Raw genomic sequence first — 28000 nt, 5'->3', positions numbered from 1 at the left:
GACGCCTGCGTTACTGTATGTTGTCAGTTTAGAGGTGGAAGTAATGGTATGGGGTGTCTTGGATGAGCTGACGCAAAATATAATCCACAATATATAGTATATAATGCACAATGTTTAATGTATAATACATAACATATTGTATATAATACACATTATATGGTACATAATGCACAACATATAGCATACAGTGCACAATATATAGCATATAATGCATAATATATAGCATATAATACACAAGATATGGTATATAATACACAACATATAGCATACAGAGCACAATATATAGCATACAGTGCACAATATATAGCATATAATGCATAATATATAACATATAATACAGAATATATTGTCAATAATACACAATATATAGCATACAGTGCACAATATATAGCATATAATGCATAATATATAGCATATGATACTCAATATATTGTATATAATACACAATATATAGCATACAGTGGACAATATGTAGCATATAATGCATAATATATAGCATATAACGCACAAAATATTGTATATGATTCACAACATATAGCATACAGTGCACAATACATTTCAAATAATGCCATATATATAGCATATTATACACCACATATAGCCCGGGGTATTATTAAGCCGATCTTTGTCCGATGATATGCACTACAACTAAATGGATTTTTCAAATTGAAATAAACTTCGAAAAATATCTACTGTTTCCTTGTTTTACAAATTGTCCGAAACTAAGACTTTAAGATACGACATTTACTTCAAATTCGACCTTCCGGGTGCAAGTGCACTTTGGCCATCTGTTCAGTATAAAAACAGGATATCATTCTGTTTGAAGTTATTATACTAAAATACTTATATGTAGATCGAAAAACCCGAATCAATAGTCTACCCGGAAGTAGAAAGTAAGAAAATGTCGATTTTGCATTTAGCCTTCCAGGTCATCTCATGCCAAAGAACCAAGATTCAATTAGCTCTAAAACAAAACAACAGCCACTGAAAGAAGATTTATTTTGAAATGACTTCCAGGTTCTTGATTATGTTTCTAGGTTTGTCAGCACCATACCCGTGCTCGTGGGTTTCACCGAAGTGGTAAACGTCTGAGACCTGCATCACTTCGGACTTTCCTCCCACATTAAGCTGACACGCGGCGATATAACTGGAATACTGTTAAAAGTGGCGTTAAACCCAACTCACTCACTCACTCCAGGTTCTTGTAATGTTTCAGTACCATGTTGAATAACAAATGACAAGCTTGCGTCTGTGACATTTCCAGTTTCACTGTTGTGCCGCGTATGTAGCATAGTTTTCACAACGAAAAGCTAAAGCCTGCCCTTTCCATTTCCTAGTTAATCAGACTGGGTCCAATTTCAGATGTTACATAGTTTCATGTCCGCATCAAAGTCCGATGGAGTGATTGTCTTTGCAAATATGAAATAAGTATTCAGTCACGTTAGACATAACGAGTATTCGTCAAATAATATTCCATATCATTCTATACACCATATATCAAAGCGTCCCAATCTGGAAACCCATTTTTCCAGAAACTCTCCATGCTGTGGCCAGTCTCGGTCGAAGGCTTTTACAAAATTCAACATGCTGTTCGAAATGTTTCGAAAACTCAAAAATTGATATTTTCCTTTGCTCAAAACTCATGGTTTTGTTGTTGAAATATATAAAGGTGTTTCTACAAGTACCATGACACATAATTCAACTCATTAAAACTTAATCCAAATATATCCAAATGTTATATATTCTGGTCTTTGAAAGGCATTTAGAAGTGATACTCATGAGGAAGAGAATATTTGGACGTTAACTTCTTTATGATGAGGAACACAACGTTTCGGAGTAAATACTTACTCCTTGAAGACGTCAACTTCTTTATGATGAGGAACACAACGTTTCGGAGTATATACTTACTCCTTGAAGGAGGCACACTACTTTCACAAAACTTTAACTCCCTTAGAGGGTAAAGCCACTAAAATCTCAGTGACTAGTTTATATTAAAAATTTTAAAACCGTAAGGTCATTTTGTTACAAAACATATCAATCACATTTTCTTCAAACAATTCTAGTTCTTTTAATAAACAGATAATTAAATGAATGCTGACATTTTGAAAAGATCCCTTATATGCTTGACTACAGAGCGTAAGATTGTGTACTGATATCACAGCCCGTGTGTCGTATGAATAACAAAGCGAACACTGTCTTATTACAAGTAATGTTCCATCACATGTCAATAACCGAAACCCATCTATGTTGCACACGACCGTGTTGACGAAAGTACTTTTTTCCTCTCTGAAATATCTTCCGCATTTCCACAATGTGGACACACATACTTAAGCGTAGCGGCTACTTCAGAGGGCGGAGATGTTTGTGAACATGATTTCACTGTCTTACAATCACCAACATCACTATCCCTTTCCTTGGTAGAACATTCAGATATAATTCTCTCATTTCTGTCTAATTCCTCATGTTGACCTTTCTCTTCAGGGACTGAGTCCGGAGATGCTCCATCGAGTAACCTATCCGGTGGCGTGGCGTGCAGTTGAACAATATGTTGTCCACTTTTTCCTACACCCAACGACGTCACTAAACCCTTATTATATTTAAGAAGCTTGTCGTGTGAAACATACTGGCCAGTCGAAAATGTAGGGGTAGGTCTTCCTTTGGGCTGCCCCTGGTCCTGTCGACTGAGGTGTCCCTTCCCATCGTCAATCATGTGCTCCTCTCTATCTTCTCGGAGCTGACCGTGACCTTTTTTAGTGACGTGACCTTCACCTTTATTACTAACGTGACCTTGACTATGACCTTCTCCGTTGCCTTCATCTACACCATCCAAGTGGTCACTGGCTATATACGATGCGAATGACGTGAGATACATGTCTGAGGAGGGAAAACTCGGCAGCAGACTACTAGGCGGTGTACAAGTAGGCATTTCAAACGCTTCTGAGTAGACGTGATTATCTTCTATGTCAATGTACACGTGCTGGTTCAAAAGAGAAAATTCACCAGTTCCTGACTGAGTATACACTGAGCGCTTATTAATGAAATGAAATTCATTTTCCTCAGATTTAGGCGTCCTCCTCATATTCGCGTACATCATTGAAGCATGAGAGAACATGTTTCTCCACTTTGTTTGCACTATGACCATGATATCCCGAAGACAGCCAAACACCCTGAAACAGTGACAATTTCATTATTCAATGGCACTGTAACGAGTGTTCTTACTTCAACTAAGTAAGATTAAAAGATGAAACAGTTTCTACATTTATTCATTTCTTTATTGGGTGGGGTCCGATTAAGCCTAAGGGAATGGGTGGGTGTGTTTAACGCTAATTCTAACAGTTCTTTGACTGTATTTCAGGTATATTACGTCTGTCACAGGAGGTCATCTAAAAAGGACATGCTAGCCGTAAGTGGACTGTAACAGGAATGGGTGGTCAAGCTCACTGACTTAGCTGATGCATGTAATTGTATGTCAGTTGCGTAGATCGATGCTCATGATATCAATCACTGGATTGCCTGACCAGACTCCATTATTTATATCATATAGCTGGAATATTGCTGAGTGCGGTGTTAAACAATTAAACCAACAAACAAAAGAAGCACGTGCGTTCACCATTTTTGTGAAACCAACGCGCTCGGTGTTGCTGACAACTAAGGAGTACAATCGGACCGATTTTGTGATTGGAATCCAAGGTCAGCAGATCAGTGCACAGAGTGTTGACTCCGTGACTACCACTGACCAGTGAACAATATATTTTGTTTGGTAAAACATGATCACACATATTTTTTTCATATTTTCTTTTTTAAGCCAAAGATGGGATCCGTAGTTCCAAACAAGTCCGGGTTTAATGCCAGGGTGGAGTGTCGACATTCGTGACCAATTCGTCTAAGACGCCTAAATTTAATGTGCAGGGTTGCGCCCCCTGCCCACGCCAGAAACCAATGATCAGGCGTTCGAATCCCGGTTTGCCCTGATTATGTTTCTAGGTCTGTCAGCACCATACCCGTGCTTGTGGGTATCACCAAAGTGGTGAAAGTCTGAGACCTGCATCACTTCGGGCTTTCGTCCCACGTCAAGCTGATATAACTGGAATGCTTTGGCATTAAACGTAACTCATTCCCTCAGCCTCTCGTTGGTCCCATTAAACCGAATGCGTTAGTGTAGATATGATACACTCGAACATTTAATCTTTCACATTTTGATTGAAAATTATAATAATATGTGTTGACAGTTATAATTGAAAACAGTATGTTGATTATCTATATATTCAATATAGAAACATCATTGACAATTGTATACATGTTGATAACGGATGCATAGACCAGAAGGACTTAACCATGCCTTTGATGGTGAAACCTTTTTAAAAAGCTTAGTTGAAAGCAAAATGAGTCGTTCAGTGAAATTTGAATAAAATGTACAATCCCTAAAGTTTCTTAGCAATTGAGAAATATAGACACAGTAGTCTGTTATACTACTTTTTCTATCCGCAAATTTGACCAAGATCTTGTCAGTCAGGAAATCCAACAAAAACATATTTGGGTAACTGAATACAGTAAACTACGTTTATAACGAACACGCTTATAACGAATTGACCTATATAACGAACCTATATTTTAGTCCCGGCCATTTGTTGTATATATGTTGTATATATGCTTATAAGGATCTACGATTATTACGAACTTTACGAGCTAAAAGTAGTGGCGCCTTTGAGTTCGTTATAACCGTAGTTTACTGTATTTGTGAGTAGAGTTCCTTTCAGTCTTAACAAATTGATCACCTTCATTAATAACTGTAGTGCAATTCAGTTTCCGAACCACTTTCTCGGAAGCACAATTTATAAATCATAAAGTCACACTAACCTCTCCCTGAGAATGTAGATGGCGAGCAGGCAGAGTAGAGGGAGAAGAATCACCAACAGAAATGTCTCTCCCATCATGACTAAACGTGGAGATTGAGCTCGATTTCTGAACGGTACCTTTGTGTTGTCCAACAATCAGGATGATCTCCATCTTGGACGCATGGATTTCAAGAGATTGCAAAACACGGACTGGTTTATGTGGTTAGTGTGTATTCTCCAAATCACAATATCTCATTGCAGTCTTGAAATAACACTGCACAGATGAAGCTTAACGTAGGAGTAGTTATTTCACACAGAATTCCTTACTTTTAACACGATGAAGCCCCGCTGTTAGTTTCTGACTTCAGTTATTATGGTGTGCTTTCTCTTTCCCTGTGACAACCACAGTTTAAATTCTTATATTATTACTGTTACTGTTTCGGTTTCCTTGTGTTAATTCAACAGAAGAGAGAGAGAGAGAGAGAGAGAGAGAGAGAGGGAGAGTGAGAAAGAGAGAGAGAGAGAGAGAGAGAGAGAGAGAGAGAGAGAGAGAGAGAGAGAGAGAGAGAGAGTCGTAGTAATTGTTCTAGCTGTGATATTGTATAAACCAGTTCAGTAATTCTTCCAGGTGTGATATTGTATGAACCAGTCCTTGTAATTGGCTCCAACCAGGCATTGTTTGAAACTCACATTTTAATGTACCGACTATTGATAACAACATATGAAGTAGAAATGTGATTTCTTTAATGCAAACCCAAATATTCGATATTAAGATATATATTAAAAAATCGGACATTGGACATTATATATATTTATCTGTCGTGCATAAGACGATATTTTTCAATCAGGAGACATACATGGATTAATATGAACATTGATCATCATACCAACCACTGGATTGTCGCGACAGCGTATCGGCCGACTTGATATAGCTAGAAAGTTTGGGGTGCGATTATGTACATGCTTCTAAGCTTCTAAAGTAACTTCTTAATTTTTCAGACACGATGTGCTTTCGGATATATTACATTTTCAAATGTTGAGGTGTTTCGTGGCCTTCATCAAACGACATTCGACCCTCTACCAGATCTTTACTAATTGATTTGTGTCTAAATTACTGAGCATGTATCCGGAATATCGCTTCTACTAGTCTCAGTCATTTAGTCCCGACAATTCAATTGACCAATCCAGGTTACTAAGGGAACTTTCCGTATACCACTGGTGGACAACCTGTCCTCGAGTGAATCACCAGAATATCCCCACAGGAGGAATACACCGTGGCCCTTCAAGGCCTGAAATGTTTTTGTTGACTTTTAATGGCGTTTCACGAACCCCTTTACATTGGCATAAAGACACCGGCTTGCGTCGTTAGAAGACCGTTTTCTTGACCCAATGGTGAAAGGTAGTTTTCTTATAGCACTCAGACGAGAGGCAAGCAGTGATGTATCCGGTAACGGCCTCTCTAGGATTTTCCTTTCACTATTTAGATTGTATTGACAAGTATCTTTTGGTGTAGCCACACAATTATGCATAATTGTATACTCGTTATCTGAAGCTGATTCTGTTGTCTGCTCATTCAACCACTGAAGTGAAATCACATCGATGATTCTTGTAAGGTAACCTCTGACAGCCTGGTAATCATCTAACGACGGGTCTGTGTTGACTTCGGCATCTGGCGATGATGTATAGCCCTGCAATATGTCCCTTGTAGGTCTGTTGAAGTAATCACGAACAGCTTTCTGCACTGATACATCAACTCCCTGATAAACAGGGCTTTCATCAGTACCTCTAGCATCAGCTGATCTACATGTTCCTATCTCAGCAGTACCAACCCAGGAGCCTTGGGCACATGTCCCAGTCGTACTTCCACTCATGAACTCAAAATTACCCGAGGATCGATAGGCATTTCCAACAAAGGTTTCATGCGGTTCTTTTGTTCCTCCATCAATAGATTCAAGTGGTACTTCATTTGTCTCACGACGGACCAAACTGGAACTCCCCCCACCTGCTGCTTGTGGAGTATCATGTTCTGGTTCTGAAGACGCAGGCGAAACATCTTGTCCCCTTCGACAAAAGGTCACCCGTGGAACCCCATTTTCAATGTTTTGCACAAGATATGACATGGATTCCTGAATGCGATGGTACAAGTCTTCAGGGTGTTGCCCCAGTGTTGAGTCGGGTTGAACTTCATTTGTGATTGCCGTCATGATGTCTTGCATTGCATGGTGTACCGTAGCCGTCAAGTACTGGTTGTTGACTGCTACATCAGTTTCTGTGGCTGACCTGTCAAACAGTCCTGCAGTCGCTTCAGTTTCGCTTCTTTCTTCTTGTGTAGACGTCCGTACATTGGATTTTGTAGTGGGGCACAATCTGTAATGGGTTTATTGTGTACATTATATCAATTGTCAGATCTCCAGATCCATGCTTTTTACTTTGATGATTTTGTCCAGAGAAAACTATATTTGATGTGACGAATCACTGAAACGGGGATCGATAAGTTTGTATACTACTGACAGTGAAAAATGAATATGATATCTTATTATATGTATTCAAGGCTGGTTTGTCGAAATATTCATATTTTTTAGTATATTTACCCCATGTACTGATGACTATCTTATGCTGTTTCTACATTATACTAGTACTTATCCTAGAAGTGAGCGACTGAGTGACCTTAATGTCGCTTATAATCAGTATTCATCAGTATTTCACGTGTATAACTGTATGCTAGTATATGTTTGATGTGCAAGGAGAGATCGATGCAGGTCTTAAAAGTTTACTTTTTTCAAACCCACGAGCACAGATCAGGTGCTGACAAACCCTGAGACATAACCAAGGCGAATGTTGGATTCGAACTTACGACCATAGGTAAATAACAACCCTAAGAGATGCACATAGATTAGATATACATGTAGACATGGAGTTTTTGATGCACAATATATTACAATATAACTTAAGCCTGTGTTCTACGTTTGCATTGCAGTTGCTCTTACCTCATGCAGTCTAGACACGCACAAATTACGCCAATGATTGCAGCTGAAACAAAGGCCGCCACGAGTAGGAAGACAAAGTCCTTTTCTGAAAATGCTAAACATGCATTTGAATTTACTGGACTACATAAATATATCAAAGGCAGCGATAAACGGGATCGGGTGCGGTGGGGGTAGCCTAGTCGTTAAAGCGTTCGCCAGTCACGCCGAAAACCCGGGTTCGAGAATCCCTATATGGGTAAAATGTGTTAAGCCCATCTCTGGTGTCACCCGCCGTGATATTGCTGGAATAAAGTTAAAAGCTGCGTAGAACCATACTCACTCACTCACCAACGGGATCGTGTGGTCAGGCTCAGTTAACAATCGAATATGTCCCAATTGAATAGATCGATGCTCATGATGTCAATAACAGGATTGTCTGGTTCAGACTCGATTTTTAACTGACATCGTCATATAGCTGGAATATAGCTGGAATATTGCTGTTTGTGCCGTTAACCAACAAAACAAGAAACCTGAAACTCGCAGCATTTTGCTGATGAAATTAAAGTTGGGTTTGTCATTATTTGGGGAAGAAATAGAAATCCTGCAAACCTTTTAGATAATGTCCACTGTGAATAATGTATATAGGGGGTCAGTTTCATGTTTTTTGTCTGTGCTAAATACTGTAGAGTGTCTTTAACCACCAGGCTACTTCTATCCCTTATTCTGAATAGTCCATCCCTAAAATATTATGTAAGGCATCCAAAATATGCATTCACATATTTGAAAATTTGAAAAAACCCAAGCCACGTAAATATGTAAATAAGTTAAAATTTAGAGGATCTATTTTGCACCGGAATGTCTAATATTTTTATGATATATACTCTAATATAGAACTGGTAGATATATACAAAACTGTGACTGACGATGACACACAATGGACCAAATGACAGAGTTACAAAAGTACACACGTATGAAAACTTGTTTTGAGTAATTTTTGTTTCTAGGCATTGGAGACCGTAAATGTGACGTCTTCAGTATCAGATGTTCTCGAGGACCAGTATATCTTAAAGCATAATCTTCATTGTAAGAAGCAGCGGGTTACCCGGTGGTTGAAGGGTTCGGTTTTCATGCCAAAGACCCGGATTCGTCACAATGTGGTGCACAATACAGGTGCAATATATGAAAACATTCTTGTTATCACCGTTATATCTTTTGACTATTTCTAACTGTACACTCATATTGTGTACACAGATACAGTATCATTCTATAATTCTTCATTATCATTTGAGATTTCTTCTACTTTTCATTATAAATAGTTATTCATCAATATCACGCAACAGTGAAAAGATGGTGAAAGGTAAAAAGAAGTTTTGACGGACAACTTACTTTCAAGTTTCATAGCTAAAAATCCGTTTCGGCTGATTATTCTCTGGCGTTGAAATATTATATTTAATTCTTAACTGGCTACAAACTGTCTCGTTTCATTTCCCAGTAGGTGGTTTCACATGAATATAAAGCGCGAATATTTTGTTTTAACACTGACAATTTCCGTCCGGCAATGATTCATGTGTCGCTGGCTATCTGATCGATCACACGGCCATGGTAGTATGTTGGCCGACAGTCATTAAGTGAACCCAAAATTTTGTAGTGCTTCAACTTTTTCGTGAATAAAAGATAAATACTTCAAACTAATCATCAGAGATTCCTCTGTCTAAAAATGGAATGTTCCACTGAAAAGTGTTAGGTAATAAACGGAATTTGAAAATAGGTGCTTTCACAGCATGGTCAATTGATTCTTAGCCTGCTCAGTGTTCACTGCTTCGTGTCTCCTCAACTTCACTGTCATCAGTGTTTCTTTTGTCCATTTGCCGATTATGGTATCATACATGTAGCTGTACACACTATTCCACCTTTCTTACAGGAACATCTGACACAGGATGAATTGTAACAGCTGACACTCAATAGAACACTAAAGTACTGTCGGAAATGCTAGAAAAATGCCTCCCGGTTTCATTTAATAAATATAGGGCTATGAAAATAGCATATATCAAAGTAACGCAAATTGACCTAATCTAGCCTATCCTAACTGACACTGTGATAACCCTTAAAACGAACTTTTACAGGTAAAATGATGATAAACTTAGAAAATATTCGTATGTTGTCATGAATGTATGAAACGGCCTATCCCGAGGTGATAACCTCACACCGGCCCGTGCATTCTCCCAGGTGCAAATGTTACCCGAGTTGGGGGTGGTCTCAAAATATTGCTGTGATTGTACTTAATTGACAGTGATATAGCTGGAATATTGCTGATTGCGGCGTAAAACAACAAACCAACCAACCAACTTAATTGACATGTGCGTTGATGGGGTAGCAATTTAGGATATGTACTGGATTATATCTGCTTGGATAAATAAATGATGGAATAGTTAAAAGCTATGAAACTGGATGTGTACTGGAATGTTGCGGTTTTGGAATCAAAAAGTAATTGTTTTTCTATATATGATATCTTGAGGTAGCATCTATCTCCGCTGATGACGTGTATGAATCTGTACTATCACCCAAATGTATGATAACTGGTTCAACAAGGCTGATGGCTAGTAAAGACCGCGTTGATCCTCCCTTTGACATGTGTGAGTTTGAATGTTGTGAAATGTCTTGCCACGAACCCTGTGCAATTAGCCAAGATATGCTTAACAGGGTTGAGCCCACAATGTCTGACTGGCGTACGTAAGACAACGTGACCGTGTTGTGCCGCCAACACATATGTCTTGTACTTTACTGGTTTCTTATTCAGCCGAATTTACTCCATAAACTTTCGTTTCAGATGGTCTGAAGTCGACAATGTCATTTATTCCTGTATAGTCGCCTTCAGACTACTAATGGTTGGCGCGACTGTATCTTGTTCCCGGACATTGTATTAACTGGCGTCCATCCACTTCAATGACAGTTTCGAATCTGCTACAAACCATCACGTTTTCAGGTTAAGGAATCCATCGCTCACCCATACCCCCCATTGGTGAATATATGCATATTTAAAACAAATATTTTTTTACTTTCATTGCAAGAAAGGTATTGTTTCATACTGTATACACTAGTCTCTGACTCTGTACGTGTGTATATGTTTTTACCTGTTTATAATATAGCTGTTCCTAAGGTTAGACTTGAATAGACTATCTGTCTGTCACAATTACAGGTTGAAACAAGAAAATGCCCCAGCCCACAGCTAACCCTCTACCACTTCTACTCATTTAATTTAATCTTTTAAAATAATTTTCTAGTCTTAAAATCTGAAACATATTTACTGTTCCAACTCCATAATGCTCCCCAAAGAAAAAACACATATACCTAATTGATCACATGAAACTGTAACTTAATATGTTCTCTTTAACTACTTACTGTAGGATAGAGATCAGAAACGTACGGAAGTTATTCTTCACATTCGGCTTCTCGGCATTGCGGTAGTAACTATTGCACATTACCGTATACCACATTCTTGGCGCGCCTGGACGATATCTTTATCACTGCAATCAAAACGCACAAACAAGGAATCGTACAATGTTATCTGCCTGCATTTTATTTTATACAGTTTTCCTTACCCATCCGCATCTTTGGGTCATTTAGTCAAGATTTTCTTTCTCGAGAGCCTTTTGTACACAACGTTTTGATATGATATACTGATATTTATTCTAAATGTATTAGAGCTAACTGATGTTGCTAAATGTTACGTTCTGTCCACAACTAAGGAATTTTATAGTAGGTACGTTTAATAAGTCATTTAAGGTATTAACACACCAGCAATACGAGGATGGAATCACCTCCGGTGTCACACAATGCGGAAATATGACCTGACTGGGGCTGACAGATAGTGGTATTATGCAGCTACACTATGAGCATGAACAGGCAATTTCATACGTCGTTTTCTACACGGTGGGCCTGTGGTCTCAAGTGTCGCATTTCGTTGTGAGTTGCGTCCTTTCGGCATGTCGGAATATATGGTCGTGGGTTCGAATCCCATATTCTCCCTGATTACGTGTCTAGGTTTGTCCCCTCATTGGTACAATGTGTGAAGCTCATTTCTGGTGTCCCACGCCGTGATATTGCTGGGATATTGCTGGGATATTGCTGGAATATTGCTGGAATATTGTTGGGATATTGCTGGGATATTGTTGGAATATTGCTGGGATATTGTTGGGATAATGCTGGGATATTGTTCGAATATTGTTGGAATATTGTTGGGATATTGATGGGATATTGATGGAATATAACTGGGATATTGCTGGGATATTATTGGAAAATTGTTGAAATATTGCTTGGATATTGCTGGGATAATATTGGAATATTGTTGGAATATTGCTGCGATATTGCAGGGCATATTGCTGTGATATTGTTGTGATATTGCCGGAATATTGTTGGGATATTGCTGGGATAGTATTGGGATAGTGCTGGGATAGTGTTGGGGTATGTTTTGGATATTGCGTGGGTATTGCATGGAATATTGCTGGGATATTGCTGGGATAGTGCGTGAATACTGTTGGGGTATTGCGTGGATAGTGTTTGAATATTGTTGGGATATTGCTGATATATTGTTGGGATATTGCTGGGATATTGTTGAAATACTGTTGGAATATTGTTGGGATATTGTTCGGATATTGCTTGGATATTGGTTGTATATTGCTGGGATATTATTGGAATATCGTTGGAATATTGTTGGGATATTGCTGGGATATTGATTGGATATTGATGAAATATTGCTGGGAAGTTTCTAGGTAATGCTTGGATACTGCTTAGATATTGCTGGGATATTGCTGGAACATTGTTGGAATATTGCTGGGATACTGCTGTGATAGTGCTGTGATAGTGCTGGAATATTGTTGAGATATTGTTGGGATATTGCGAGGATATTGCGAAGAATATTGCTGAGATATTGCTTGGATATTGTTGGAATATTTCTTGGATATTGCTTGGATATTGTTAGAATATTGCTGGGATACTGCAGGGATATTGTTGGGATATTGCTAGGATATTGTTTGAATATTGTTTGAATATTGTTTGGATATTGCTGGGATATTGTTAGAATATTGCTTGGATATTTCTAGGATGTTGTTGGGATATTGCTTGGATATTGTTTGATTATTGTTGGAAGATAGCTGTGATATTACTGGGATATTATTAGAATATTGTTGGAATATTGCTGTGATATTGCTGTGATAATGCTGGGATATTGCTGTGATATTGCTGGGATAGTGTTGGGAAAGTGCTGGGATAGTGTTTAGATATTGCTGAGAAATTTCTGGGATATTGCTAAATGCGGCCTACACCCATACTTATTCCTTCTAGGTTTGTCAGCACCATACCTGTGCTCGCGTATCTCATCAAAGTGGTAACTGACTCGAAATTGCATTTATTCGAGGTTTTATATTTTATGATATAAGTGAAATATTGTTCGAAGCGGCAATATGCACGCACACTCATTTATACTTGTGCAGTTGTGTATGATATGATACGTATACACGTGCTACTGTATATATTTACTCAAGTCATATTCATTTGACGGAGATATGACGTCGTTATGTTATGTACATTTGTCCTAGTGTGGACACCAACGGATAACCTTAATGTATAATCAGATCATATTAAGATACGTGTGTATATTACACACTCCTCCGGATATAGAGGACAAACCAATAATCGAAACATTTATTTTTTTACAAATTATTACATACATTGATATGTGTTTTCTATGTATTGTCATACTCTAAACGATGTCTCGATATTATAATCTTATAGTCACATGGACCTATCAACTGCAGTCGTCCCTTGGTGTCAGAAAGGTCCTCCGCACCCAATGCTTGCACTAAGAAGGGACTACAATGAAGGACGGATTGTCACCATATGACTCATCGTCGTTTATGACATCAAGCACAAGTTTACCGTGTCCATCCCGATTATTCCGGGGTAGAATAGGTCCTCAGAGACCCATGCTTGCCGTAAAAGGTGACTATGCTTGTCGTAAAAGGCGACTAACGGGATCGGGTGGTCAGGCTCGCTGACTTGGTTAATGCATGTCATCGTATCCCAATTGAGTGGATCGATGCTCATGATATTAATCACTGGATTGTGTGGTCCAGACTCGATTATTTACAGACCGCCGTCATATAGCTGGAATATTGCTTAGTGCGGCGTTAAACAACAAACCAAAACCAACCATCCCGATTATTTACAGCTCGACGTAACCTGGCTGGAGTACTTACACAGCGTAAACCATCACAGACTCTTTTCTCGAAATGTTGTATGTTTGGAATGTATCTCATGGTCACGATGCACGAGAGATTAAAATAAATAAATATGCAAATCCCGTATCCAAAATAGCAGGTCATCTAAAATCGCTTCTTACATGGTCCTTAGAATGTCGAAACTTTGGTACAACTGTTTTCAATTTCCATAGTTGTTTTCAGAATACAGTATCACTTTGTTCACGTAGGTCATGGCCAACATATATATAATTGTTTTCCCAAGCACCTTCCTTTAACCGACGTCCATCTGAAACAGCCAACTCTCCCGACACGCCATTGTCGCTTGACATTGATGAAAAGCCTATGCCAATTGACATGTCTGCTTGAATGGCGTTTTCTCGAGACACTTCATTCATATAGGCACGATCCTGTTCTTCAATGGGATGGCTGTTATACCGTTTCCTGGATGTTCTACCGTTGTCCAGAAGCATACTCTCTCTCCCTTCCTCTCGAAAAACACAGCCTTCCATGTCGGACAGATCTTGGAGGGAAATACAGTCATCTTCACTCATGACCGGATCCCTTCTAGGGATACCGTGCGTGCGGCGACGACGATACCTGGAATTACAGAAACGTCATTTGGTGGATAAAATACAAATGAGTTTTTATTATGTCGAATGACATTGTCAGTTATGACAAAAATCTGTGGCGTTTTCAGTTAAGACATATGTCCACTGGAGATTTAACATACAAATGGCCGTCAGATAGCTGGAATATAGCTGAGTTTGGCGTTAAACAATACACAAACAAACCAAAAGTACATACTAATGTAAAAATGCTAAAAGTGTGTGTGTGTGTGTGTGTGTGTGTGTGTGTGTGTGTGTGTGTGAGTGAATGTGTGAGTGAGTGAGTGAGTGAGTGAGTGAGTGAGTGTGTGTGTGTGTGTGTGTGTGTGTGTGTGTGTGTGTGTGTGTGTGTGTGTGTGTGTGTTTAAATGACTATGTATTTATAACAAATCAATCTTATATCTTATCATTATATTGCTAGCTGGCTGATTACTCTGACCACGGCGGTGTTGAGGACTACTCTTATTGCTACTGCTGGTATACCACACCTACTTACAGGCATCCCTGATATACACGTATATAATATACATATAAAATATGGCTCGTCTTCACGGCGGTGTATTGACTTCGACTTCGATTTATATGAGTTTTTGTTTTATTTAATTTTTTTACATTTTACATTTTTACCATTACTCTCAGGTTACATTTATATGCATGAATATGAATGGCTAAAATTTTGAATTTAAAAAGGCTAATACTCTAAATTACCATCAAAAACCTGTATTCGGTGATACACGATATTATTAGACAAAATGCTTAACCTCTAACCAAAGGAGAAACATTGTGTGTTACACTTCCAATTATATTAGCCGCACCCGTTTTCTGACGTACAAAATAAACTGAACAACAAAAGTTCCTGTGACATTGAATGAGATTTAATGCAAAGTTACGTTTTTTACAAAATCTGAAACAAATTCGATTTGCAACAGATAAAAGACTCCTAAGTGTTCAAATGGTTTAATTTGCTATACTGACTTCAGAAAATGCGTGATTTCATAAAAAACCCATGAAAATGCCAAAATGTCAATTTACAAATCAATAGCGTGTGTGTCCACCTCTGGTTGTGATGCAAGCATCACATCTTCGTCTTATGGAATGGACCAGGCGTCGCACAAAGTCCTGTGGGATATCTGTCCATATCTGCTGGAACATGTTTCGAAGTTCCTGGAGTGTCTCTGAAACACGTGGTTGACGTCGAAGGCGCCGATCCATCTCATCCTACATGTGCTCGATTGGTGAGAGATCAGGGGAGCGAGCCGGCCAGAGGATGACATTCACGTTGTTTTGTTGAAGAGAACAAGTCGAGCAATATGTGGCCAGGCGTTGTCATGTTGAAAGGTAATGCCATGGCAATGACGACGCAGAAACGATACAACAACAGGGCCGATGATCTCGTCGCGGTAGCGCTGTCCATTGAGATTTCCCTCTACCACTATCAAACGGGTCTTCCGTCTTGCTGTAATCCCACCCCATACCATAACGCTGCCGTCCCCGAACCGATCTTCATGACACAATGATTGACGTAACGTTACCTCGACGTCGGTACACTCGAATCCTTCCCTCGCTGTTGCTGAGGTGAAAACGAGACTCTTCAGTGAATAGTGAATCCCCACTGCATGGCCGTCCAGCGTAGGCGCTGTCTGCACCACTGTAGACGTGCTTGACGGTGGTTTCCTGTCAAAATGGGACGTCTGTCGGGTCTTCTGGCTACAATCCCTGCACATCTGAGCCGGCGACGTACGGTTTGTGAAGATACTCATCGAAGGCCAGGGATGCTTCTTGCAGTCACTGTTGCTGGCTGGAATCGATTTCGTAGGTGTGTTGTTCGAATCCAGTTGTCTTGTCGATTATTGGTTACGCGTGGCCTGCCACTCCGAGGATGGTCTCTGACTGCATTTGTCTGACTCGATCCTGCTTCAAGCATACCAATGGCTCGCAGACGCTCATTTCCGGACAGGCGTGGCATTTCGTAATGTTGAATAATTGCGTAATTTTTTTGTTTTTCTGAGTGGTTGTTGTCAGCACGATGCTAAACAATGCATATGGAATCCTGTTTTTATACCCATTCTTGGGTTGTGAAATGTATGGGGCTTGCATAAAAGTTAACTTTTGCATGGAATGCATGCTTTTCTGTAGCAGTTGCATATTTGTGACTTGATTCCATACATGTACTACAACATTGAAACCCAACTTTACTTGTTTTGAAAATACACTAAAATATTGGTGTCATTTCCTTTTGTTGTTCAGTATATATTCTTGTTATTATTTTTGGAATTATGATATCGGAATATTCAGGGGCTGCTGACATAGAGCTGGTAACGCGCTAAACACAAAATTAATGTATTTTTGGGTGTAAATGCGACACTTCTTCAGGACAAAGAAGCGCGCAAAGTGTGACTGTTGTTGTTTCAGAATAGTAGCGTAACGCACCTTTTGCTGATGATAAACTGCAGGACAAGAAGGCCAATGTAGCTGAGAAACAGTGCCATGACTGTGACCATCAGATACGTCAGATACCAAAGGTGTTTTTTGTCTGAAATATAATAGTTTGGGTTAAGGTAGTCTAAGCAGTAACCAAAAGGCGATTCGGCCGTGCCGTATATTATATCATACAGAACACATCATCAAGCACTTTTAAATCTTGTAAAATCGTTATTCATATGATCAAAAATGGATATTTTTAGTTTGTGCTCTTTGTACCCGATGGGATGGGTGGTTAGCTAATATTTATCCATCAATCGTGTGTCTGTGCCACACCCTCATACTGAAATGTCGACCCGAGAAGATCCGGGGTAGAATAGGTCTTCAGCAACCAATGCATGCTGTAAAAGGCGACTATGCTTGTCGTAAGGGGCGACTAACAAGATCGGGTGGTCAGGCTCCCTGACTTGGTTAATGCATGTCGTCGTATCCAAATTGCGTGGAACGAGGCTCATGATGTCAATCACTGGATTGTCTGGTCCAGACTCGTTTATTTACAGACCGCCGTCATATAGCTGGAATACTGCTGAGTGCGGCGTTAAACAAAAAACAAAAAAAACCTGAAATGTCAAATTTTTATAGCTCATGTTTATGTTTAGCTCCTTTCAACGACAGAAACGAGCCAAAGGATTTGAACCAGTTATACGCTGTATCGATACCAATGCTCTGTTTCACAAAGAGTAAGTCGAAGTATGTGAGTTGACACTTAGCACTAAATTCTTTTTGTCAAACGGGGCCCTGGCTACTGTGACAGATATATCGCACATGCGGAATGTCACTTATGGTAGAGTAGTAGTATTGACTTAAGCCTTTGTTTTAACGGCGTCAATATTACTGTCGTATGATACACAGACCAACACCATGAAATGTATATGCACATACCTTCTCCTTTTAATGTTCCAAACCTAAAGAAGTCCTGATCTCCCATTTCACGGATGTGTCCTCACGCACTGCCTGACTCAATGTTGTTCACAATCCATTTTAATTTGTCAAAACAGGAAAATGAAACATGAATTATTGGTGACGTGAGAAATGTTTTAAACATCACCCTTGTTCGGAAAGAGGTGGTTAACAGGCGGTAAGACAGGCGAATAGGACACTTTATACAGTATAAAGCCAGAAAAGTGGATTAAGCGTAAAAAACGGGTTGAACAAGAGAAGGCGTGATTGCTACCGGACACAATGTGTTACTACACATATATATATCCTCTGTCATATGGGAGTCTGACATTAAGGAGAAACGTGTGGCGATACAGTATCAGTTTTAATAAACTAAATAATGACTCTTTATCGACAAACTTCTTTTTGTACCAAAACTGATTTTCTTTAACAAAATCTCCTTTTCTTCCTATGACTTATTGAAAATACTGTTTCTATCAATATTGTGATTGTTTCTTTCGGTTTGGTTTGCAACGCATTCAGTAATATTCCATTTTCTAGTATATCATGGCGGTTTTGTTTGTTTGTTTATTTGTTTTTGGTTGAGGCCGCACTTAGCAATATTACGGCTATATGACGACGGTCTGTAAATAATCGAGTCTGGACCACACAATCCAGTGACTGACTTGATACGCATCGATCCATCCAATTGGGATGCGATGACATGCATCAACCAAGTCAGCGAGCCTGACCACCTGATCCTGTTAGTCGCCTCTTACGACAAGCATGGGTTCCTGCACACCTATTCTACCCCGGATCGTCACAGGTTATACGGCGGTATTTGATAGGTAAGTGTATATATAAGAGGGAGTAACTGAGTTCACCAAGATAACTGTAATAATCAGATTGTGCACAGTTTTGTTTAAAGGTTGTTGGATCCAGGTTACAACATGCTAGGTCAAAGTAAAACTTTCAAAATGGTTTTATGTCAGACATGTGGAGAACACTTCCAAATGTGACGCATCGGTGACAACAATGGTGTCCGATACAATTCCATTTTTTTACCGTATTATTTCAGGTAAACAATTGACTTGCATTTTTATGTGTTTGTGACGGATGCCACCGTTAGGGGGAGTATACGTTCACAATTTAGCAAACACCTGTTATAATCAGTATTTGAGAGTGATGAATAGAGACGACAAAAACCCACAGTAATAAGGAATATCGGCCAAAAACAGTCCATTGTACGATTTCGACTATATCATAAGCATGTGTTTATGAATCATTATCAAACCAGTTGTTCGCGAAAAGGTGAGCGTATCCTGCCCCGCCGGTGTCACCCGTCACAAACACATGCAAAGGCAAGACAACTGTTCATGGTAGCATATGGTACAAGTCAAAATAAGGAATTGTATCGGACATTAACACACGCTTGGGATATAGTAGGAGTCGTACAATGAACTCTTTTGGTCGATATTTGTCGTGATTGTGGAAATGTTTTTTACGCTTTGATTGAAAGCGAAGTGTGCAAACAATGTATTTTTATATTCATTATGTCTATATGACGTCACGTGAAACTTAGCTGTGTCGGCAGCATTACACTTTATATATATGAAGCCCATTTCTGTGATATTGCTGGAATATTGCGAAAAGCGGCGTAAAACCCAACTCACTCACTCACTTTATATTTGAGCCGCTATGTACGTATGTCAGTGATGTTGCTGAAGAATCTTTTGTAATTCGTTGATCCACGATGTCGCTAGTGCCCCTCCACTTAAGTGAGTGAGTGAGTATGGTTTTACGCCGGTTTTAGCAATATTCCAGCAATATCACGGCGGGGGACACCAGTAATGGGCTTCACACATTGTACCCATTGTCGGGAATCGAACCCGGGTCTTCGGCGTGACGAGCGAACGCTTTAACCACTAGGCTGTCAGTTTTCACTTTGGCCGTTCACGGTGCAAACTTAGATGTTGGAGCTACAACTCGCGGTACACGTTTTTTCTTTTGAATTCTAGTATTAGCTGAACCATAGAGATACGGAAGTATTATAATGACACTTACAGTAAACTTCTCTTATAACGAACACGCTTAAAACGAACTCATCCATATAACGAACTTATTTTTTAGACCCGGCCATTGGTTGCATATATGCTGTATGTATGCTTATAACGAACTACAGTTATTACGAACTAAAATAAGGGGTCGCTTTGAGTTCGTTATAACCGTAGTTTACTGTACTACATTTGACACCATGGATATTGTGCATCCCTCCACGATCCGAAAGTCGAATTTCACAACCTCACGTGTTATTTTAGCCTTAAATATTTCCTTGTTTTTGTTAGAGTTATTGATTCAGTTGCTGACACATCAGTTGCAAATGTGCTTCATGTGTGTGGATATTTCAGCACAAACACACCAGCCTAATGTTTTCTGGAGGAACATAGCAGCTCGGTCCCCTATACATCATCCATTAATTGTATCTTTTTATGGTCACAGAGGCATTATGGTCTATATCTCCATATGGTCTGAAGTATTGACTTTTATGACATTAATTAATCTCAAACAAAAATCAATAGTACATTATTACATTAGCACAATATCTCATACCAGAAGAATTTGACGATTCGAAATGGAACTACGGCGCGTGTAGACCAGTCGTCGAAGGTACTGCTATTTGTTGTGAGAGAGTTGCGTCCCTTATGCAGGCCAGAAACCTATTTTCGTAGGTTTGAATTCGTCCGGATGATGTTACCGGCGCTTGTGGGTTTCCCCAATGTGGTAGACATCTTAGACCTGCATCACTTCGGGCTTTCCTCCCACATTAAGCTGACACGCCGTGAAGTAACTGAAATACTGTTCAGACTACTGTTGAACCCACTCACTCACTCGATATAAAACTAGATGGTCACATATCAGAGATAGTACTTTAATGCATGCCTTTTCCTCGACGTTATATTTCTTTGTTCCGGTTTCAAATAACAACGCCTCTTTAAACATTATATCGCTTATGAAACTGGCTGTTCCTTTTTAGAAGCTGCTACAATAGTGGGTGAATACCAATTACCCTGCATACTGTAAATTACAAACAGCACTGTGAAGTAAATATATTTTATTAAAATCTCAGAAACAATAGAATTTCAACACATTTGACTAACGTTAACGTTACAAATGTACATGACCAAAACATCAATACTGCATTATATGGGGACATATTGTCCCCGCGCATATAATGTCCCAATCTAAGTCGTTTTCCGGGCAATAAACTGCCCAAACACATGTTATAACTATACCCGAATGCAGCCTTTCCACGGGTATATTTTTCATTATATAATGAATCCATCTGTCCAGACACTACGCTGACATATGCAGCACTAGTGCATATACTGAATATACACCGACCTGGCCATTACACGTACAAATAGTGCATCTCACGGATATACATGTATAGCGATCCAGTCATTACATGGATAGATATTGCATATACAATCAGTATGGACCGATCAAGTCATTCTGAGGGCATATTTTGCACTAGTGCATATAATAAATATCCACCTATCCAGTCATTGGATGGACATATATTGCACGAGTGCATATCATGTATATCCATCGATCCAGTCATTATCCGGGCATATATTGCACTAGTGCATATCATGTGTATCCATCGATCCAGTCATTATCCGGGCATATATTGCACTAGTGCATATCATATATATCCATCGATCCGGTCATTATCTGGGCATATATTTCACTAGTGCATATCATATATATCCCTTGCTTCAGTCACTATCCGGTACATGTCTACGTTGCCCTTTAGTTGCAGCTACAATTGACAAAGATCACCTATCTTGTAACTGCCTCCCCTACTAACGGAGAAAAGCTTCGCCTTGGGCTTCACATCCTTTGACTTATCATTTTTTTCCTTCGCTCGCACGTCTCAGATTTGGTTGCATCTCTTTCTTAATCGTGTCTGATTCTGTCGCGTTTATCTCTTCTCTTGCCAATGGTGCTTTGATATCGGACGATTTCACTGAAACTGTGTCCCCAGCTGTTGATTTTAGTACCTCGGGCACTGGTATTTTTGTTTCTAGGACGTCCTTGGACACGACTTTTAATTCGGGTTCCTTTTCAAGTGCAACAGCAGACAAACCATCTTTGGGTGTGGCTTTGCTTGGAACACCGAGGCTAGGTGTATCACTGGCTATGCCTTGCAACTTATCACTTTTCTTTGACATTTCTTTATCTGAGTTATGAATATTGAGAACAAGTTTAGCATCATCCACTTCAGGTTGTTCCATAGATGGGACTTTAGCAATAGGTGGTCCTATTTGGAGTACATCTTGGGTTAAGAGCTCTACGGTCGCATCTTCTCCTATTTTGTCATTTGGTTTCATCAGATTGATTGCTTTAGGCTGTTCTTCAGTTAATGCAGACCGTGACAGATCTGCTACCAGTTCATTTGAGGGTAGCGTTATGTCTTCAGAGAAATACGCAAACAAGTTTGCATTCTGATGAGACCTTCCTTCAACCGTCAAAGAACGTGGACTCAGTTGTTTCAAAGAAGACTTATCAGAACCTGACGGTGTTGGCTGCGTGATGTTTTTTTCAGTGTTGTTGGTCGTTGACAAATTTGACGAGCAGGGTGCAAAGGCAGAAGAGGCTTTAAGAATATTGCTTCTCTGGTAACCTATTTGTTGATTTTTAGGGGCATCAGTATACTTGTCTGTAATATATTTTAATGCATATGCCTGTTGTGGGGATTCGAGACCACTGCTGCTACAATCTTGACCCGGTTTGAGAATCTTTGGTGAATCCTCCTTTGTCACCTGTGGTTTGTTTATGTTACCATCAATTTTATTTCCGCTGGTGACTGGCTTCTTCGCTTTTTGTTTCTTGTGATGTTTTTTCTTCTTTGCAGATGGTGATCCTTTTGGCCGTGCAGGATTGCCAAGAGATTCATTAGCGCTGGCCGCTAACTCTTCTGGACGATCAGGTATCGCGCATTTCAACCTCTTTTCACCTATCTCCTGATGTTGACTGTTATTATCTGATTTGACAGCTGGTTTCATTCCAGCCATTTGGATTGGTGGAAGTGGACGCCCTGCCATCTTAGATAACTTCGCCATTGGAAGAGTATTTTTCTTGTAATCATTACCGGGGTTACAGGTTTCCTCCGTTTTAGATAGATTCTTTGGTACACGCTCAGCGGAGTTTGATTGATGATGATTTGCTGCACTTATTGCTAAGTTCGATACGGGACAGTGTGTTAGTGACTGTGTTTGCATTCTTCTCAGCGCGTTTTCAGGAAGAGATGCCCTTTCTGCTTCTGTTAATTTCAGTTGTGAAGGATGAATTGGTGGAAGAGGCCTTGATTTATTGGGATCACGTTTAGGATTCTTCAGATATATTGCCTCGTAGTCGCTTCTGCGACCTCTGTTAGGCTTGGAATAGTTGGCAATGTCATCATCTGTGCCAGTTTCGGGGTTAAAGTCTCGTAATGTAGCATGGAATGTTGACTTACTTTTCTGACGACAACCACCCATGTTCACCGCCGGTTGCTGATTTACAAAACACGATTTACTCCCGCTCCTCATAGAGCTGCCCGATGCTGTTGATTCGCGTTTGTTTGCGCATGGAGCAGGTTTCGCAGATGCGCCAGATGCGCATAACGAAGGGTCTGGCTCGTTGGATCGCATTTCAGTGTTGTCTTCGGCATCTGCTGTGATCTGTCCGAAGACTGTGGCAATGTCCATGCTTCCAAGAAACGTATACCTTCTCTTCTTTCTGTGTATAAAACAAGCAAAAAGCAATTATTTAGATAATATGGCTACCTAGAAGATGCAGAAAGTGGTATTTAGGAAAGAACATGACATAGCAATTTTCATTGATATGAGGATTTCTATTTAATTGCATTGAAGTAAATATCTACACATCAAGGCAAAGATATATGTAATGGCTGCAAACAGCCTTTGTTATAACAGGCATATTTTCCCCCTCCTCCCTCTCTCTCTCCGCTGCTCTCTCCCTCCCTCTCTCTCTCTCACTCTACGCCGCTCCCTACCTCTCTTTCTCTCCTGCTCTCTCCCTCCCTCTCTCTTTCCCTCCCTCCCTCTCTTTCCCTCCGCCGCACCCTCCCTCTCTCTCTCTCTCCGTCGCTCCCTCCCTACCTCTCTCTCCCCTGCTCTCTCCCTCCATCTCACTCTCCGCCGCTCCCTCCCTCTCTCTCTCTCCGCCGCTCCCTCCCTACCTCTCTCTCCCCTGCTCTCTCCCTCCATCTCACTCTCCGCCGCTCCCTCCCTCTCTCTCCGACGCTCCCTACCTCTCTTTCTCTCCTGCTCTCTCCCTCCCTCTCTCTTTTCTTCCCTCTCTCTCTTTCCCTCCGCCGCACCCCCCTCTCTCTCTCTCTCTCTCCGCCGCTCCCTCCCTACCTCTCTCTCCCCTGCTCTCTCCCTCCATCTCACTCTCCGCCGCTCCCTCCCTCTCTCTCCCTCCCTCTCTCTCCCTCCGCCGCTCCTTCCCTCTCTCCCTCCCTCCCTCTCCCTCCCTCGCTCTGACGCTCCCCTCTCTCCCTCCGCCGCTCCCTTCGCTGAGATGAAAGAATTAATGTTGGAGAGATACCTTCGTATACAGATGAAGACGACGATGGGGAGAAGGATAACAGCAGAAATCCCAAATATCCACACACCAGGATGTGCAACTGGAAAAGGGAAATGAAACGTACACAAACATAATGTTTTTCCAATATTCCGGTTTGTGTGTCCGGTATCGCAGCTTGACTTATTCTGTGGCTAAAACTTGACCTGCACTCGGTAATAACACATCCATTCAATGTAATGTGATATGCCAAACTGTTCTGTCCAGTCCACACATGACATACACACTTACATGTATCACGGCATGTGTGGAATGTTGTTCATGCTATCAACAAGTGGTATGTCTGACAATACTCCATCCTTTCGTGATGTTTGATATTGTTGACTGCGTTGTGAACCAGACTTTGCAATTAGTTTAAACTACAGAAAACCTATTTCATGCATAGGAGGTATTTTTAAAGGGGAGACGCTTTAATGGATTCTTTGTCAGTTGTTAACCACAAGTAAATACAGAAGTATTTTATTACAAAAAGACATGTTTTTGATCAGAAAATAACCACTTAATATAGAAAAAACTTTATTTGAAAATAATCGAAAATTAGTGAGATTTGCATTTTAGGGTACTGCTTTTGATTCCTAGAAGAGCTTGTGTTATGGATTCTTTGTCAGTTGTTAACCACAAGTATATACAAAAGCATTTTTTAATAAGATGACATGGTTTTTTTATCAGAAAATAACCACTTAATATAGAAAAAGCTTTATTTGAAAATATACATGTAAGGTGAATCAGAGGGAGTGGGTGAGTTGGGTTTAACGCCGCTTTTAACATTATTCCACCTATATCACGGCGTGTCAGCTTAATGTGGGTGGAAAGCCCGAAGTGATGCAGGTCTCAGACGTTTACCACTTCGGTGAAACCCATGAGCACGGATATGGTGCTGACAAACCTAGAAACATAATCGGGGCGAACCGGGATTCGAACCCACAATTATAGGTTTCTGGCGTGCCAAAGGGCACAACTCTGCACAGCGAATCGCGGCGCTTAAGACGACTGGGCCACCCGTGCCCCCAGGTGAATCAGAAGATCAGATAATAGATATAAGTGGCCTTAGATATAAACATGTCATTCACATGCTCAAGAGCTTATGCCACACGTTCTGTACACTATAAATGACACGTTAATTAGCACACGATAGGAAGCACGTAGACCATATACAGTGTACATGTGACACATGACTGCGTCCTCTTGAGTCATACATGCGAGACCATAGTCCACAGATAGTTGCAACATACAGTGACAGTACATGGAAATTCCAGATTACCTGGGTCGTAGTTGTCCATCATAGGCGTACTGAACTGAAATAGAAACCAGTTCGACGTCAAAGCCTTTTAAAGCATACAAAGCAACATGATACTTCAATACTTCAAGAGAGAGAGAGAGAGAGAGGGAGAGAGAAATATTTCGTACAAATGTATATATTAACCATAGTGAATTAAGGTAACTATCACTTCACGCGGACGAATGTATTGTTTCCGTCATCTGGATCCCGTGTCTAGTGTGACGTCATTACGATCTTACGTCACAATAAGATTCGCATGAAAAACATCATTCCGCCTCTCTCTCTCTAAATATGTTCTTGTTTCATATTATTTTGTGTAGTATCTGACAAATTCAAGTACAGTACATGGCCGCCATTCATCTTTATTAAGGAACTACTTATAACAAGCCTAATAAAATACAAAGGCACCACCAAATAACATTTCTTCACCATGGTATACTGGTAAATAGTACATGCAGCTTTATCAATATATAAATCAATACAGAAAACAGTCATATAGTGTATTACAACTCTTAAAAAGAAATATCATTCTCAATACATTCTATCGATCCTGACTATTAAAATATATTTACTATCCATTTTTGCAAATGTTTTTAACCACAGTCAGTGCGCGTTACGTACATATAGAGGATAAATAGTGTATGTATGTAAATAATTACCTTTTGAAAATGATGAATTCTATGATAAATAGACTTCTCACTGTGCTTATCATTGTATTGTGTACCAATGTATCTAGTATCAGACGGGAGAACAATGTTGTATTCTAGAGATTGGCATGATCTGTATTCATGATCGTTACATTGTGCCTATGTGTTCTAAAACGGATGTATCCAATATGAAAGTAGCTAATAATAATATAGCCATTCGCGGCGAGCAATAAGGAAGCAATTCTTTGTCCTAGTATAACACAAATGGAAGTAGTCATGATCGAATTGTCATTAAATATTTCACTTCAAGTGTACTAGTTTGATTTGATCAAAAGGATAATTTCATACCTGATATCCCGCTTCTTGCCAAACGCCGAGCAGGGTTCCAGGGTCAAAAGGAGGACACCCGCCCACTTAGCTTAATCACATATTAACACCACACGGTTCATAAGGAATACGAATGTAATGGCAATGAACTACCAACAAAACATGGCGCAACCAGTGTCCATTGCCATATGGGGAGAACGTCACATCAGGGAAATGTGCCTGATGCACCTCTGATTAATAATGTGCGAACAGGAAATGGTTTGATTCATATGAAAATACAAAAACGACCCGGAAATATTTTAGGCCTAAAATGCATTTTAAAAGTAATCAGAGAGGCTGTTTTTCATGTACAAATATTACGGTTTATATTATACAAAGAAGGAATTGGAAATAGCTTTGAATATCAATACGACCTCGGGGAAAAAGCCTACAAAGAAACCTAATAAATAAAAAGGTTTAAAAGGAGGCTCCCATTAGAAGCTTAAGCACGTTTCAACTTCTTGGTTATTCATAATCTGCATTGATTGACATTTGGAGAAGTTTTATGTTTTTTTGTTATCGTTTGTTTGTTGTTTGACGCCGTACTCAGCAATATTCCAGCTATATGACGGCGGTCTGTAAATAATCGAATCTGGTCCAGACAATCCATTGATTGATATCATGATCATCGATCCAAGCAATTGGGATACGATGATATGCATTAACCAAGTCAGCCAGTCCGATCCCCGACCCTCTTAGTCGCCTCTTGCGACAAGCATAGTCACCTGTTACGCGAGGGTGTAGGTTGCTGAAGATCCATTCGAACTCGGATCTTCACGAGTATATTGCGCATGTATTGTTATAGTATAGAGTTATATTAGAGGTTGTCAGTGCAGGTATGGATATAGTATTTACGTTGAATTATTTCTGTTCAGTACAGACACAGACACAGACACAGACACAGACATCAGCCCAAGCCTTTAAACGTTTTGGATACACGGTTTCAGAAATACATATTTTCTAACAAATGGTGCAATGTAAGAAATAACATTTTCCATGCGTCCCTACATGTTAAATGTGTCTATATATGT

General features: G+C 39.9%; 4 protein-coding genes across 4 annotated transcripts; all 4 read right to left on the bottom strand.

Moving 5' to 3' along the window:
- Positions 1 to 598: 598 nt before the first annotated feature.
- Positions 599 to 5139, bottom strand: LOC139479989 (uncharacterized). The gene is made up of 2 exons (XM_071262955.1): positions 4858 to 5139; positions 599 to 3167 (listed from the first exon to the last, which is right to left on the bottom strand). The coding sequence occupies exons 1-2, from the start codon at positions 4932 to 4934 to the stop codon at positions 2243 to 2245; spliced, it is 1002 nt and encodes a 333-aa protein (XP_071119056.1). The 5' UTR covers positions 4935 to 5139; the 3' UTR covers positions 599 to 2242.
- Positions 5140 to 6145: 1006 nt separating this feature from the next.
- LOC139479408 (uncharacterized) lies at positions 6146 to 11410 on the bottom strand. Its single transcript, XM_071262262.1, has 3 exons — positions 11401 to 11410; positions 7823 to 7916; positions 6146 to 7202 (listed from the first exon to the last, which is right to left on the bottom strand). The coding sequence occupies exons 1-3, from the start codon at positions 11408 to 11410 to the stop codon at positions 6146 to 6148; spliced, it is 1161 nt and encodes a 386-aa protein (XP_071118363.1).
- A 2190-nt stretch (positions 11411 to 13600) lies between these two features.
- LOC139480279 (uncharacterized) lies at positions 13601 to 18115 on the bottom strand. Its single transcript, XM_071263333.1, has 3 exons — positions 18027 to 18115; positions 17094 to 17196; positions 13601 to 14655 (listed from the first exon to the last, which is right to left on the bottom strand). Exons 1-3 carry the CDS (start codon positions 18070 to 18072, stop codon positions 14256 to 14258), a joined length of 549 nt encoding a protein of 182 aa, XP_071119434.1. The 5' UTR covers positions 18073 to 18115; the 3' UTR covers positions 13601 to 14255.
- Positions 18116 to 21156: 3041 nt separating this feature from the next.
- Positions 21157 to 27089, bottom strand: LOC139479245 (nucleolar protein dao-5-like). The gene is made up of 4 exons (XM_071262102.1): positions 26952 to 27089; positions 25939 to 25972; positions 24642 to 24720; positions 21157 to 23807 (listed from the first exon to the last, which is right to left on the bottom strand). Exons 2-4 carry the CDS (start codon positions 25958 to 25960, stop codon positions 21935 to 21937), a joined length of 1974 nt encoding a protein of 657 aa, XP_071118203.1. The 5' UTR covers positions 25961 to 25972; positions 26952 to 27089; the 3' UTR covers positions 21157 to 21934.
- Between the last annotated feature and the right edge of the window lie 911 nt (positions 27090 to 28000).

This window comes from Haliotis cracherodii, unplaced genomic scaffold (assembly GCF_022045235.1).
Source record: "Haliotis cracherodii isolate W230 unplaced genomic scaffold, xgHalCrac1.p SCAF_4, whole genome shotgun sequence".
Lineage (NCBI taxonomy): Eukaryota > Metazoa > Mollusca > Gastropoda > Lepetellida > Haliotidae > Haliotis > Haliotis cracherodii.
Note: the sequence above shows the minus strand (reverse complement) of the source record. Positions and strands in the feature narration are given on the sequence as shown.